Source organism: Pagrus major, chromosome 15 (genome assembly GCF_040436345.1).
Source record: "Pagrus major chromosome 15, Pma_NU_1.0".
Taxonomy (NCBI): Eukaryota; Metazoa; Chordata; class Actinopteri; order Spariformes; family Sparidae; genus Pagrus; species Pagrus major.
In genome coordinates this window covers 11,389,636-11,403,606 of record NC_133229.1, presented here as the reverse complement: position 1 = coordinate 11,403,606, position 13,971 = coordinate 11,389,636, and the positions used below count along the sequence as shown (strand labels likewise).

At 44.5% G+C, this 13,971-nt stretch overlaps 1 protein-coding gene across 1 annotated transcript in view; it reads left to right on the top strand.

The window, feature by feature from the left end:
* The window catches only part of mcu (mitochondrial calcium uniporter), a 64,527-nt gene that overhangs the window by 46,878 nt on the left and 3,678 nt on the right, over positions 1-13,971 (top strand). The window contains exons 3-8 of the mRNA XM_073481884.1: positions 7,599-7,662; positions 10,574-10,744; positions 11,133-11,237; positions 11,408-11,568; positions 12,277-12,480; positions 13,698-13,814. Coding sequence (XP_073337985.1) covers positions 7,599-7,662; positions 10,574-10,744; positions 11,133-11,237; positions 11,408-11,568; positions 12,277-12,480; positions 13,698-13,814 — 822 coding nt within the window. The remainder of the gene's footprint in view (positions 1-7,598; positions 7,663-10,573; positions 10,745-11,132; positions 11,238-11,407; positions 11,569-12,276; positions 12,481-13,697; positions 13,815-13,971) is intronic.

Below are 13,971 nucleotides of genomic sequence, written 5' to 3'. Positions count from 1 at the left end.
ATAACCTCCGAGAGGGAGTCAGAGAGCGAGAGGGGAAGGAAGTTGGCCAACAAGACTAAACCAGTGCAGAGTTTCCCACGGAATGGCTGTGTACTTGTGGCGTGTGTTTGCTCACTACCACCGAAGTTGTCTGCTCTTTCGTCATCAGCGGTAAGTTTTATAAGGTCGCCCAAAAGCCACAACCCGTGTTTAATGATGTAGCCGATCGAAACCAACGTGCAGCGACCGTCATCGAAACAACCAGGTGCACTCGCATGTTTGTACAAAACGAAGGCATTAGTGTCTCTCTCTTTCTCTGCAGAGCGTGTGTGATTGACAGTAGACGGGAGGGGAAGAGCGAGGGCCGATTGTCATCAAGTTAAAGAACGAATGAATACAAAAAAAAAAGTATAATATTAGTATAAAATGCTAAAATGGGTCGCTAAATATACTTGGGCATCCGTTAATACACCTGAGTGGACCGCCCAAGTACAATACATGTGTGGGAAACACTGTATTACGTGAATTAGACTTCAAAATGTTCACCTCCTCTCTGGACATTTCTGCCTGAGTCATGTAGACAGATTTTCATCAGCAGTGGTTGTTTCACAATCAGGACAACAACTCCCCCCCTGATTCCAGGCCACTTACATCTTTTGTTGTTTGTTTTGATTGAGAGATCCCTGGCAGCAGAAATTACACACCGTGCGTTTAATCGGTCACGAAAAATAATCGTTAACGCCTTGCAGGGAGGCATCAGGAGTGTCCCAGCTAAGGTTTTCTGTGTTCATTTCTGATTAATCAAACTCAAAGCCCATGTTTAATTGTCTAGACATTAATCCAAACAGACACTTGAGCAAAATGTCTGAAACAAAAGGTGCTCTCATTTAATTTCACTGATTATTTAATTATTTCTTGGGGAAAATAAAGCCTTTCATACATCACTGGAAATGAGAGCAACAGAGAGTTTTTAAAGCGCCACAGTCAGCAGACTCTTAATGTGCTATAAAGGGTAATAAAATTAGAAACACAAGGATACAAAGAAAACTCAGACATCTCACTGGGCTAATGAATGAGAGCCATGTCCGCACACGCTCCTTCTCCTTCTCCTTCCAGCAGCTGATAGTATAGTAGACGCGGCGTATTTCCAATTTAATAGCTCATAAACCTCATTCGCCTACTCCAACTATCCACATTGAAATGGTCCTTAAAGTTGAGTCAGCAGGTTGTCACGGCTGATTATCGGTGATGTACTGTAAACTCTAGTCTTCTCGCTTCCAGTTCCAGTTATATAAGAGTTTCATTTCTTTATTCTTACACATTTGACCCTCTGCTATGCTTCAATTCTCAGGGGAATAGCTGGTGCATTTGGTCTTTTTACTTCTGCATCAGCTGTCAAGTTCTTTGGGTTCACTTCTTGAATGAAGGCAGGATGCTTTCACTACCTGGCCCAGGTCTGTCCTTCGCTCCAGACTGGACTCCTATAGATCTAAGCCAGCGTTATGCTTACAGCGACCTCCCACTGACCCCACCTTGACCATGCGCTCCTTCTCCAGCGTTGTCTGTCATAGCGTGATGGAGCACCACACCTCTCCTTGGAACTAGCCCTCATCAAGCGACTGGGCCACTGGGAAATTGATCCCAGCTCCTTTGACTGTAAATCTATCCTCGCATTACGACTTTTACCTGTAAAAAGAATTGGAAATAAAAAAAGATAGAGCATGATGTTAAAAGATGCATGTGTGCAGCGATGCTTAGTATGACTTTATTATACACTCTATTGACATGGGTGAGGTGTATATGTTCATGATTGATTTCATGAATGACTTTGTGCGACTACCCGCGTTATCTGGCCGGCAGCAGCGTCCCGGGACAGCACATTACCACATAGATGGATGCAGTCATTGTGTAGATAAATGACAGAGGTTTCCACTCCCCCAGAAGGGCACCATGAAATGGGAATTATGTCAGTGACATTATTCCTCAGTGCTGGTGTCTGTAGCGCGCATAGATGCGCTTCAGCCATGCCTGGCTCCCACTCTGTGCTGTGTGCAAGGATTTTCTGAGGGAGAAAAGATTTTAAAACTGCTGTGTCATTTTGTGTTCAGTTCCAGCCATGACAGCAAAGCCAACAGAAGCTGCAGTTGTGATTCTGAGGCTCGGAGGATTAGAGAGGTGCTCGACTGATTCGACAATAAAAACTAGAAACTTTTTGATTGAAAATAAAAATCCATGAGTCAGCTGAACTGTTGCTAATGAGTGAAAACTAGTTAGAAGTAAGCAATAAGGTCTAGTAAAGTAAAGGTAACAGTTTAAATAGTTAGCTTAAAGTAGGCTAATGGATACATTAGTTAGCAAACAAAACTGTTAGAGTAGTTAGTTGAAAGTAAGGAATAAACATTTGAACTAGTTAACTAAAACTGTTGCTTTAGCCGTGCTAAAAGTAGGTTAAGATAGTTTGAGTAGATGCTAAAGGTAATGAATAAATAGTTAAAATAGTTTAGTTAGCTAAAAGTAATGAATAGATAATTGAAATAGCAAATGAGAGTATCTGTTGAGATATTTAGCCGTGCTAAACGTGGGTTAATGGATGAGGCTAAAAGTTGAATTAGCTAAAAGCCTAATGAGTAAACAGTTAGGTTGCCTAAAAGTAATTAACAGGCTAAACAGTTGAAATGTCCAGCTTCAGCCTCTCCAAGTGGTAGTCGTACAAATGCAAACTTGACCAAACAGCCCAAACATTGACAGTCCATATATATGAAAACATTATTGTAGACTAACAAGATAAATCCACTTATATATCTAGTGTTAATTAACACCCAGTTTACATCCGTTCAATCAAACACATCCGGAACATGACGGGTGGTGTCAGTGGAGGGGTAATAGAGCTGATCTGTGTGGGTAAACATCTGACAAACCAGATTGGTGCCATTGATGTGCTGCCTACGCGGTGGTTGTTTGTGTAGTCAAATAGAAAATTAACATGATAACAACTCTTAAAATAACCCAGTTTCTTTTGTTTTCTTTAGTTCCTTTGTTTGAGCAACACCGGCAGTAGAATCCAACCCCAAAGCAGCTCCGCTAACACTTTATAAATCTGTATGGTGAGGAGGAGGAGGAGGAGGGGGACCCTAATACAATTTCGCACATATCTGTACATACATAATGTGGACTGAAATGAGAACAAGAATGTCATTACGTTGCTAGAATTCGACACGGCAAAGCGAGACGGCTGCAGATATTGGAGATATTGATTGTAGGCAGGTCGTGTGAAGATTCCCCTCAGTATGAATGTTTTTCGGGGCACGCCTTTGTGAGATTGTTACAGTCGTGCTGTTTGAGGATGATTATTCTTTATTACCGATCAATATCAAACCTCGTGGACGTGTTATGTGAGAGCAAGGGGAAGGACTCTGTGTGTAGCTCGCAGCCTGGGCGGCTACTAGGAGAGCCTTATATTCTCTTCAGTGTATCAAATTCATTTCATCTCCCACGGCACACACTGTATGATCCCTCAGGTCCCTGCTTACTGCGCATTCACCCCACTGAGAGCCCCATTTCAAATTGAGGAGGGGTTTTTAATTGAAGGGAAAATGCACACGTGGTCTGATGAAATGCAGCGGAAGTTAAAGCGCAGTGCAGATGAGAATTGAGAGGAGATCAAAAACCAGCACATCAGGATTCAGCGTGAGTAAGACGGAGATGGAGGGAGGGAGATATGGAGGGAGGGAGGGCGAAGTCGAGGGGCAACCCCCCTTTCTAGACGAGGGATTCCTTTACTGCAGTGATCAGCAGTCCCCCCCTCCTCCTCCTCCCCCCTCCATCCTCCCAGCAAGTCGACTGCTCCTCTCCTCCCTCCCTCTGCTTTCCCTCACACTCCCGGCTTTCTCTTTTTATCCTCCTCCCTCTGCCTTCCCCTGTTTCCCTTCATCCCTTCCTCTCTCTCTCTCTTTCCAGCCACCATCCCCACTACACACACACACTACAACAGTCACGTTTTAGTGGGGAAGGCTTGTATGCTGCAGGGTACAGTATATGCAGCACATGGGTAGAAATGCAAGCGCACTCGTGACTCACACCGTTTTACTCCAGCCTTCATTTATCTCTATCGCTCCCCTGCTGCTCCTCCATTTATCCTGGCATTCTTTCCCCTCCTCCCCTACACCCCTTCCTCTCCACCGGCTCATCCGTCCGTCTTCCCCGCCGTCCTCGATGCCCGTTTCCTTTCTTCCTCTCCCTCCCTGACATTGATTCCAAGGTTGCTGTGCTATTGACTGCTGCTACGCTGTTAAATATTTCAGGCAGCGTTTCAGTGGCTGTGCGCCGAGGGAGAGGAGGGGAGTGGACGCGCGAGGGGGGGATGGTGCGGGGGGTTGGTGGTCTTCGCTCAGTCGCTCTGCAACTACCGCTGACAAACAGGCTGGCGAACAGACGGGTGGACACACACACATACACACACGTATACACACATGCCACCTGCAAAGACACAGAGGTACATTCTCACGTACATGTCATTCCACAGATGGAGCCCACACACACACACGCCAGAGCTATATTTGCATATGTGTGTGATACCGCTCTGTGGCGGGGTGCGTGGGCCGGCGCTGGTGATGTTGTGGGTTTATCGCTGTGAAATCTTTCCTCCTGGCCTCAAGCAGGCGAAGTTAATGAATGAGCCAAGCAGCAAGCTGGACGGCTCTCTGCAGACTGTGCAGTTATTCCAGACCAGCCAAAACGCCTTCCTCAGCATGTCATCTGATCAGCAGCCTAATCACTGTTTGGGCTCTGCTCGGTACCACGGGACAGTAATCAGTATTCTCACTCAGGACACACACACACACACACACACACACACAAACACACATTTCACCGCGGAGTTACCGCAGTGTTCAGTCATCTTTGGCCAGATGGTGTCAAAAAAAAGAGAAAGTTTTACAGTCCTGATGAGTAGACACACACACACACACACACACACACACACACACCCTTGTGGTGGCACTCAGTTTACAGTAGAGCTCACAGTGCAGGTCCTGCATCACTGCTGCAGTGGGAGCAGTTTCGTAAATGTTTCCTTGAGCTTGATCCTCGCTGCTCCCCTCATTTGCAGATGTTGATAAAATAGAAGACATTAGAAGAAGTTGAGTTTTCAGGAAGTTGAGAAAGAGCAGCGGAAAAGTGATGAGTCAGCGAGGCCTCCAACTGTGGACCCTCGCTGAGCCTCTGAGTGGTGGGTAGTCAGTGTTGCAGTGCCTGCACAGCGAGAACGTTGTCTCTTTTTTTTACATAACACAGGCAGCAGCCGAGATCCACAGCTGGCAGCAGACTGGTTAGCACTTCATCGCTAATTAATGTCATTCTAAGCCACAGTTATCATTTGTGCTCATCTGCACTGGATGTTAATGATGAATAATCAGTCAACGATTAATCACAGAATTTAACCAATTAAAAATGTATTAAGGACAACTGGACAAAAAAGTCATTTGTATTGTAATGTGGATTGGATTTGGTTGGGCCTGCTGTTTAATAGTGATAGACGGGAGCTCCGCAATTTAAATGAGGTCTTTATTTTGTGGTATTTAGTTTATCATTCATGTAACTTGATCTGTTCTTTTAACTCCTAGTGTCGCCTACTCTGATTCTGCATCAAACGTATATCAAGTCAGAAACATAACACATATTAATGATTAACCAATAATCGATCGATAAGGCAGCTGACTATCAACTAAAGAAATTGCTTAGAATTTGCATCCCTAATCTAAACATTTATCCCCTCCAAGTTGTCACTGCTGCACTCGCAGTGGTCTGACCTGTTTGGACTGGCGGTCTGGAAGCCGGATCAGAACACTGCAGAGTTGTGATTGGCAATCACGTTCACTGATTGACAGGCGGGACATTTAATCAAGAGACTGGCCGCTGTGTTTGTCAAGTTAATGCAGGGATTACAGGAAGCGTCACTGCTGGCCCGGCCCTGTCACAATAAATATTTTCAGTTTTGCAGTGTTTGTTTTATAGGTCCAGTGTGTAGGATTAAGGGGATATAGGAGCAAAAATGGAATATAGTAGTATTCAAAATTATGTTTTATTGGACTTTTAACTGGCATAGACTAAGACTGTGGCAGTAAAGTTCAAACAGCTGACAGTTACCGCAAAGCTGACTGAAAGAATTGTGAAAATCTCTGCCTGTGTCACACATCAGCGTCACCTCGCTGTCTGCAAGAAGTACAGTAGAAAAAAATGATCTCCACTCGCTTTGTTCGTGCCTATATCAGAGTCAGCCAGGTTATCTGTACTGTTGTTGAACAATGGCATAGAAATGCTATTAGAAATGCCGCCTTCTTCAAGTGCTACTATAGGTAGGCAGGTATCTACAGTGCTCGTGTTAAGGTGGGTGCTACACATCCAGAAAGCAATCCGTTTGCTGTGGCAGCATGTACACATAAATGCACGGGTCGGGCACGTATACACCTACTCTCCTCTGAGATATCTCCTCACTCCATAACTGCCTGTGTGGAGTCATAAAGGAGAAGTTGTGAGTGCTGTTGTGGTTTGGCTCAGCGAGGGTCACAGATTGCGCTCATATCGTAAATCTGACATCCCCGCAGTCGTACGCAGAGAGAGTGAATCAGACCGAGGCCTGCCGGATGCTGAGCGTCATGCAGTCAGCCCCGTTTGACACAATGTGCCTCCAGAAATTGAAGCGTTAATGAGCGTGTGTGGGATTCGGGACAATGTACTGTACACACATTTTCTGTGGGCACATTAATAAGCAGAAAACTGCTCCACTCCAGGCACGAGTTGTTAAATATGAGGGCGCAGTCGGCAGAGAAACAGAGCCTTGTTTGTGGCGCAGTAGAGGCAGATTTTCTTTGTGCGTGTGCACAGAACTAAAACTTTAATCAGAAAATCTGTGTTTTTTGCCCCCTGGCATTCTCTCTTGCTTGATTTCCGATGTCTCATCCTCACCCCCCGATCGCATTGTGTAAGTGTGAGGAGATCCGACAGCCTGTCTCATGCCTTTAAAAGGCTCGATCGCTGCTCTCCAGAAAACGTGACGAGCTCTGTAATTCGAAACAAATGCAGCGCATATGGACACTCCTACTTGAACAGCATAGAGTAGCAGAAAAGAAAAAAAAACACACACACACAAGGGTTTCCCCAAGCTCTGCTGCTCTGTTCATCTTCCTCCCCTCCTCCCTCTCTCCCTCCAGTCCGTGACACAAGTGGAGAATTCGTGCTCAACCACATTGTTGTTATTCAGGCTGCATTTGGCTGCCTCCTTTCTGTGTCTCCCTCTGTGGTGTTTCCCTTTAAGTTGTGGTGGTTGTTCCTGGTAACTGGTGTGTTTCGGATGTGAGAGGCTGTGAGTGTGTGTTTTTATGTGTCATCCCGTTGTAGAATATTTCCATGACTGGGACTGGTCTGTTAACATGCGCTTCTTGGGTGTGGCTCGAGCCTGCATATGGGAACATTGCGAGAAACTGGAACAAGGGGAAGCCATTTTGTAACATGAGACTCAGTCATTCTCGCAAATAAACAGAAGAGAGAAATAAATGGAACAGATCAGCTGAGGGTCACACAATAATAACCATGCTGTTGCCCTTTTCTCTTCCTGTCTGCAGGTTTGGAGGGGCGCCCCCTCATGGCATGGCCAGAGACTGTTGTGTTCCTCCGCTGCTTCAGATGGTAAGTCCTCACCTCCTCTCACTTCATTCACTTTATTTAAGGCCATGCGGGCTGTATCAGGGGGTTTCCCCCTTTCTAAAGAAAAAGCACAGATCCAGCCTCTGCTCCTCGTCCAAGACAAATGAGCTCTGCCCCTGAAGAAATCGTGCATTGATCAGACAGCAGAGGCTCATTTGGAGTTAACAGTCATTAATATGGAATCTGTCTCGGGGTAGCATCTGCTCGTCTGTGCGAGAGGCGGGAGAGGCGGGAGAGCTGGAGAGCGTGAACGGGGGGAGGAAGAGGGAGTTGGGAGGTGGGGAGGGGGGCTGCGAGGGGAAGGCAGCAGCATTGCAGAACATGCTGATTTGATTTTAAAGTGGGCATTAATATCTGTAGGGTTGGAGCAGAGATAGGCACATGATCCTGTGATGACAGGACAGTGGAGGACAAAGGGAACAGGTGCAGGAAGAGAACAGCTCACATACTCGGGGCAAGGTTTCACATTATCAACATAATGAAGCAGTGGGTGTGAAATAAAAATGTCTGCACCTCTGCGTCTTTGAACGCAGTCAAGTCGCTCTTGAAACTGAGCCCAGGCAGGCCGGCGCAGCCTGCACCAGCCCTCACTTCTTGGTGCGAGCCCAAGCAGAGATCTGCTGATTCACTGCAGTGGTCCTGAGCAGGAGGCACAGCAGGTTGTTGGGTGCAGCAACAAGGCAGCTCGGATCACCTCTGCTGTGGGCTCACAGCCCTCTGCGTTGATTCATGGCTCTGTCATCAGAGGCCACTCAGCATGATAATAGTGTAAGCTGTGCGGGCTCATTATAAGCAGAGTTTGGTTATGGACCAGTAGAGCCCGGTTACAGACCACTATTAGTATGCAAGAAAAACAAAGTGTCACTGAGCAGAACAGGGCTCAGCTGTTTGGGACAAAAATTCCTCTTTTGGTAGCACTTTAAAAAATGCAGAGACACACTAACTAAATCAGCATGAACTGCAAAATAGTCCTGGAGTGTGTATGTTAGTCCAAGGTGGACTGATTCCTTCAGTTTCTCTTATTTTCTGCTGCTATAAAAGAAAATCTAGCAGGGAATGAAGAAATTTCAACATGAACCGCAAGGTCTTTTTCGATTGTCAGTCCCTGCACACGTGCATCATTTAGAGGTCTTTTAGCCTTTCTGTGGGAATCAGAGATATCAATAGTTGGCATCAACGAAAAAACAGCACGTCTCTGTGAGTGAAAGCTTTCCAATATTTTACTCTATCGATCTTCAGGAGCTGACAGTGGAAAGAGTGCTTATTTTTGGCAAAACAGAGTATTTTCTGTGTCTGCATGGGTAAGCCCGGACGTGTTTTCTTCTCAAATGACATTTATATATGTGTTGAGTACAGGTTACACAGTGGAGGTGCACAATCAGAATCCAAGTAGGAATTACAAACAACTCTTGAATAAGTAGCTGTTTCAACTTGCCTTGTTGTAGATATATTACATGTGGCTACAGCAGTGAGATCCTTCAAATTAGGGCTGCACAACATAGTTTTAAAGTAGTATATTGCTATTATCTTGATGAATATTACAATTGATTAGTGAGAAAGATCGTTTTTGAATCACAATTTTCATTTGCACTGAAAAAATCACAATGATGTGACATTTCTTGGGGTGTATACCAAACAAACATGTTCTCTTACATCTGGAGAAAAAGATGTGTTACAGTGCATCTCTGCAGCACTACACTCCTTCATTATAATGCTGTTTGTCACACATTTTACCTAATTATCAAATAGATTGCAGCTTCTGCGATTTGGCCCTCTTGCGATTTCAATAATATTTAGATTCATCGTACAGCCCCACTTTAAATTATCATAAGTTAAAGGCATTGTTCCCAGTAAACTATTTTGCTTACCAAATCCTGTTGAAGCACCAAGAAGGTTTCCATCAGTGCTAAGAACAATTTGCATCGCTTGAAGCGCTTAACTATGAAGTAGAGCTGAACAATATATTGTTTTAGCATCGATGTCGCAATGCGCTATAGTCACATCAGAGGATGCGCGGATTTCCATGACTGATCTACAAAAGGTCTGTCTGGTATTACATTATTTAGTCAAATTTGAGGGTTCTTGGATACATGGGAATCCCTTGCTTGTGAGTGACGTGCAGATTGTGCAAACACAGCGAACCACCGCTCGCAATCATTCTTGATGAACAGTCGATCAAAGCAGGACTTACTTTGATAAAATGCACTCGCCTACAAAGTCACCCTCAGTATTCCAGATTGATTTATTATTTCGAAATATAGCTATTCAAGTTATCTGGTTAAAAAAATCCTGGTTAAGCGGTCAAGTGTCGCAATATATCTTAAAGAAAACCAAAATATAGAAGTGTCAGTTTTGTGCAATATCGTGCAGCCCTATTATGAAGGCTTTGGTTTCCAGTTGCGTTATTGTTTCCTGGACTGCTGCAGCTCTTAATATTTTAGTCTGCCAGCTTTGTTGGTGAACTCCAACAACAGGTGGAGCTGCTGTTGTACTGCCCCCTGCTGGGTGTCAAACTGCACTCCTCTGTGTTGTCAATCAAACTAATGCTTCAATTTCGACTAAAAGTGAGCTTAAAGTAAGCGTAACACCGTCGGGATGTCAGAAGCCGTTTGTGTTATAGTCAAGTTAGAAGCAATAAAGTTCCAGACGGACGGTTGATATTTCAGCATGAGTAAGTTATTTGCTTTGCTGTAAAAGTTCAGAAGCTGGTGATCCTGAAGATGCCAGGATGCTCAACAAAACAAGCAGTTGACCGCTCCTTATTAGATTGATTCAAGAGGGAGCAGACCACACGAAAGCTCATTTCCATGGTTCAGTGAAGACCTTAGGGTGTCATTTTACATTTTCAGCTTGTGTGATACTTGTCTGCCTGTCGTTTTCTCCCCTCTCGCAGAGGTGACAGTGGTGTATCAGAACGGGCTGCCGGTGATCTCAGTCAGTTTGCCGTCCAGGCGAGAGCGCTGTCAGTTCACCCTCAAGCCTCTCAGCGACTGTGTGGGAGTCTTCCTGCAACAGCTCCAGGCAGAGGACAGAGGCATTGACCGGGTAGCCATCTACTCCACGGGTACGTTCACAAGCACAAGAGTTCTGCACACACATCACCGCCACTGTATCCATTTAGCCCGGCAGGTTATACATATGCAGGTCCTCGCCTGCTTTCAAGTGTTCTTGTGTTTTGATGCCGTTAAGTGTTCCCGTAGCTGTGGATTTGCATCCGAATATAATACCACTGCACCATGAAATGATTTTTCAGCCCTCTCTCTGTACAGAGGGTTCATTATACTGGAACAACTGGCACTTGTAATCTTACTCTGAGTGTGTAAGTGCATCTGCTTCTTACCTCTCATGAAAATCAGACGGCAACATGCCTGATTATGAAGGGATGTTAAGGGTGTTTGAAGGGGCTACCGATCGCTCTGACCACCTCCCCTCCAATTTGTCTCCCTCTCCAGATGGAGCCAGGGTCGCCTCCTCCACAGGCATAGACATCCTGCTGCTGGATGATTTCAAGCTCGTCATTAACGACACCACACACCTCGTGCGGCCACCGAGGAGAGGTGAGGACGGGCAGAGAGAAGGCAGAGCCCTGTGCTGTTTGCTCTCAGTAATATCCTCGCGGTTCCCTACCAATAAGAGGAAGAGGTGGTTTTATTGCCAACAAGTGGCTGGTATTAAAGCCTTGTTTTTGTTTGTTTGTTTGCCTTTTGTCTTTGTGTTTGTGCTTCAGAGCTGCTGCCCCACGAGGAGGCAGAAAGGCTGAATGACGTCAAGTTTCTGGTGCAGCAGCTCTACACCACCCTGCGCATCGAGGAGCACCAACTCGGCAAAGAACGCGAGCTGATTGGACGACTGGAGGACCTCAACTCTCAACTCCGCCCCCTGGAGAAGGTCTTACTTCCTGAACACTTTACATATTGTCGTTGGTGTTCACTGCTAGACACACAAACCACCTCAAGGTTTTTTACCTTGCCATCAAGAGCTGAACAGGAAATTAAACAGAATGTGACCTTGGAATGTTTAAAGATAATTAGTTTCTGATACCAGGCCTTGTTTCATTCAGCCAATAAAAATGGCTGAGTAAAGTTGTTGAAGTTGTCATCCTTCAGTTTATCAGAACAAAAATCTAATTCAGAATCACAAAGATAATGAGCTACATAGTGTTTTATTGGACAGTGTCATCTGAAAAGTAACTAGTGATTAAAGCTGTCAGACAAATGTTACGGAGCAAAAAGTACAATATTTGCCTCTGAGATCTTGTGGATTAGAGTTATAAAGTTGTATATAATGGCTGTACAAGTACCTCAGATTTGTACATATTACAGTACTCGCGTAAATGTACTTAGTTACTCTCCACCACCGTGTATGAGTCAGGGCTATTAATTTGGGACCTTGGTGAAACCATGAATTTGTTATCTCGAAATCATTTGGGATCACAACAAATGATCAGACGACACAACAGTTAATCTCATAATAATTACATCTTAATCTGGATACAAATTGGAGTTTAAAAGAGTTATTACAGACGCTCTCAGCTGAAATACTTTTGCACTACTTCCTCACGAGGTATTTGCTGACTGTCTGCTTTCTTCTGTGTAGGTGAGGGAGGAGCTGAGTAAGAAGGCAGAGCGACGTACCACCTTGGCGATGTGGGGCGGCATGGCGTACATGGCCACCCAGTTTGGCATCCTGGCCAGGCTCACCTGGTGGGAGTACTCCTGGGATATCATGGAGCCCGTCACCTACTTTATCACTTACGGCACAGCCATGGGCGTATACGCCTACTTTTTGCTCACACGCCAGGTAAGACGCAACCAAACCCAACAAATACACAAACGTAAAGTGATGTCTGAAGAAATGTTGCTCAGAGTTTGCACTGAGTCTTGAATGTTTGAAAAATGCTTCATTTCAACTGTTAAATAAACAGCTGGTAAACAAAGACAATATACATCTATTCCAGTGGGTATAAAGGAATGCTGCAAACTTTTTTTTTTGCAATTGCATTTAACAATTTAGATGTGATGATAAAGGCTTTCGAGGGTCTGTAAACTGATTGATTTAGGTCCCTTGAACTTTCTGTGACTGAGGCTTCTTAAATGTGTGTTTATATTCTTGTTATTCATGTATTATCTTTTGGTTTCCAATTGTTGGCTGTCGAAATATGCAATCTGAAGATGTTACCTCGGACTCAAGGAAGTTGTGATTTTCACAGTTTTCTGTCGTTTTTTTGGACCAAACGATTAGATGATTCATCGATTTGGTGTTTCTTTGTGCCAAACAATGTGATTTCTTTATTTTTTATTATTGAAGCAAAATATCCATTTTCCATTAACAAATACACAAAAGAAAGAGAGAACGAGAATATAAAGACCCTTACCACCTCCCGCCCACAGCCTTGGTATATGGTAGAAAATTCTCCCTTGCTCACAACAAAAAAATAGAAGGTATAAGGTCCCAGTGTATGTAAATCAAGTATTCATTGCAACGTTAAGAAGACACTGAGAGCACTGAGGGACAGGTTTTATTCTAACTTACTTGTCAAGGAGGTTTAATGATGGCAGTAAGGCCAGCAAAGAGCCCCGTATTTTTTACACAAAACAAGATCTTTTCAGGTAACTGTAGGATGTCAACGACGTTCTGATTTCCAGTTTCGTAGGAAAAACTTTTTGCCAGCTTTGGCTACGAGTATAACATCATTGATTCTCTTCAACATTATACAGAAACTCTATAGAACATTACAGTTGACTCCTTTACCCTGGATTTGCAGCTCCCTCTGCACTAAATTGTAAAACTTGTAGCTATTTAAAAGGCTGATCTTGTGACACTGTTGCCCTACGGACTTGAATCCAGTATTTATAAATTACCACCAGGTTTTAACTCCAAGGGCATGGAGTCCATTTGAAGTTGGATTTCTCACTAGTGTGATTTGGCCGAAGGACTCGGAAGCTGAACATAGAGGGTATCTGATAAACTGGCTCCTCTTACAAAGTGCTCTGTCTGTCTCTTTCCATAACCTGCAGGAGTACGTTTACCCCGATGCTAGAGACAGACAGTATCTGCTGTTCTTCCACAAGGGGGTGAAAAGGACACGCTTCGACATTGAGAAGTACAACAAGCTGAAGGAGGATATCGCTGAGGTACAGTTGCTCGGTGAAGGCTGGATGTTTTGTGATGTAAAACGAGCACAGCAGACACACTGGGGATTCACACGTTTTACAGTTCAATACTTGGATTTGTAACGGCTGTACGTAGACCTACTTTCATCCTGTTCCCCACCCGCTTGCCTCTCATATT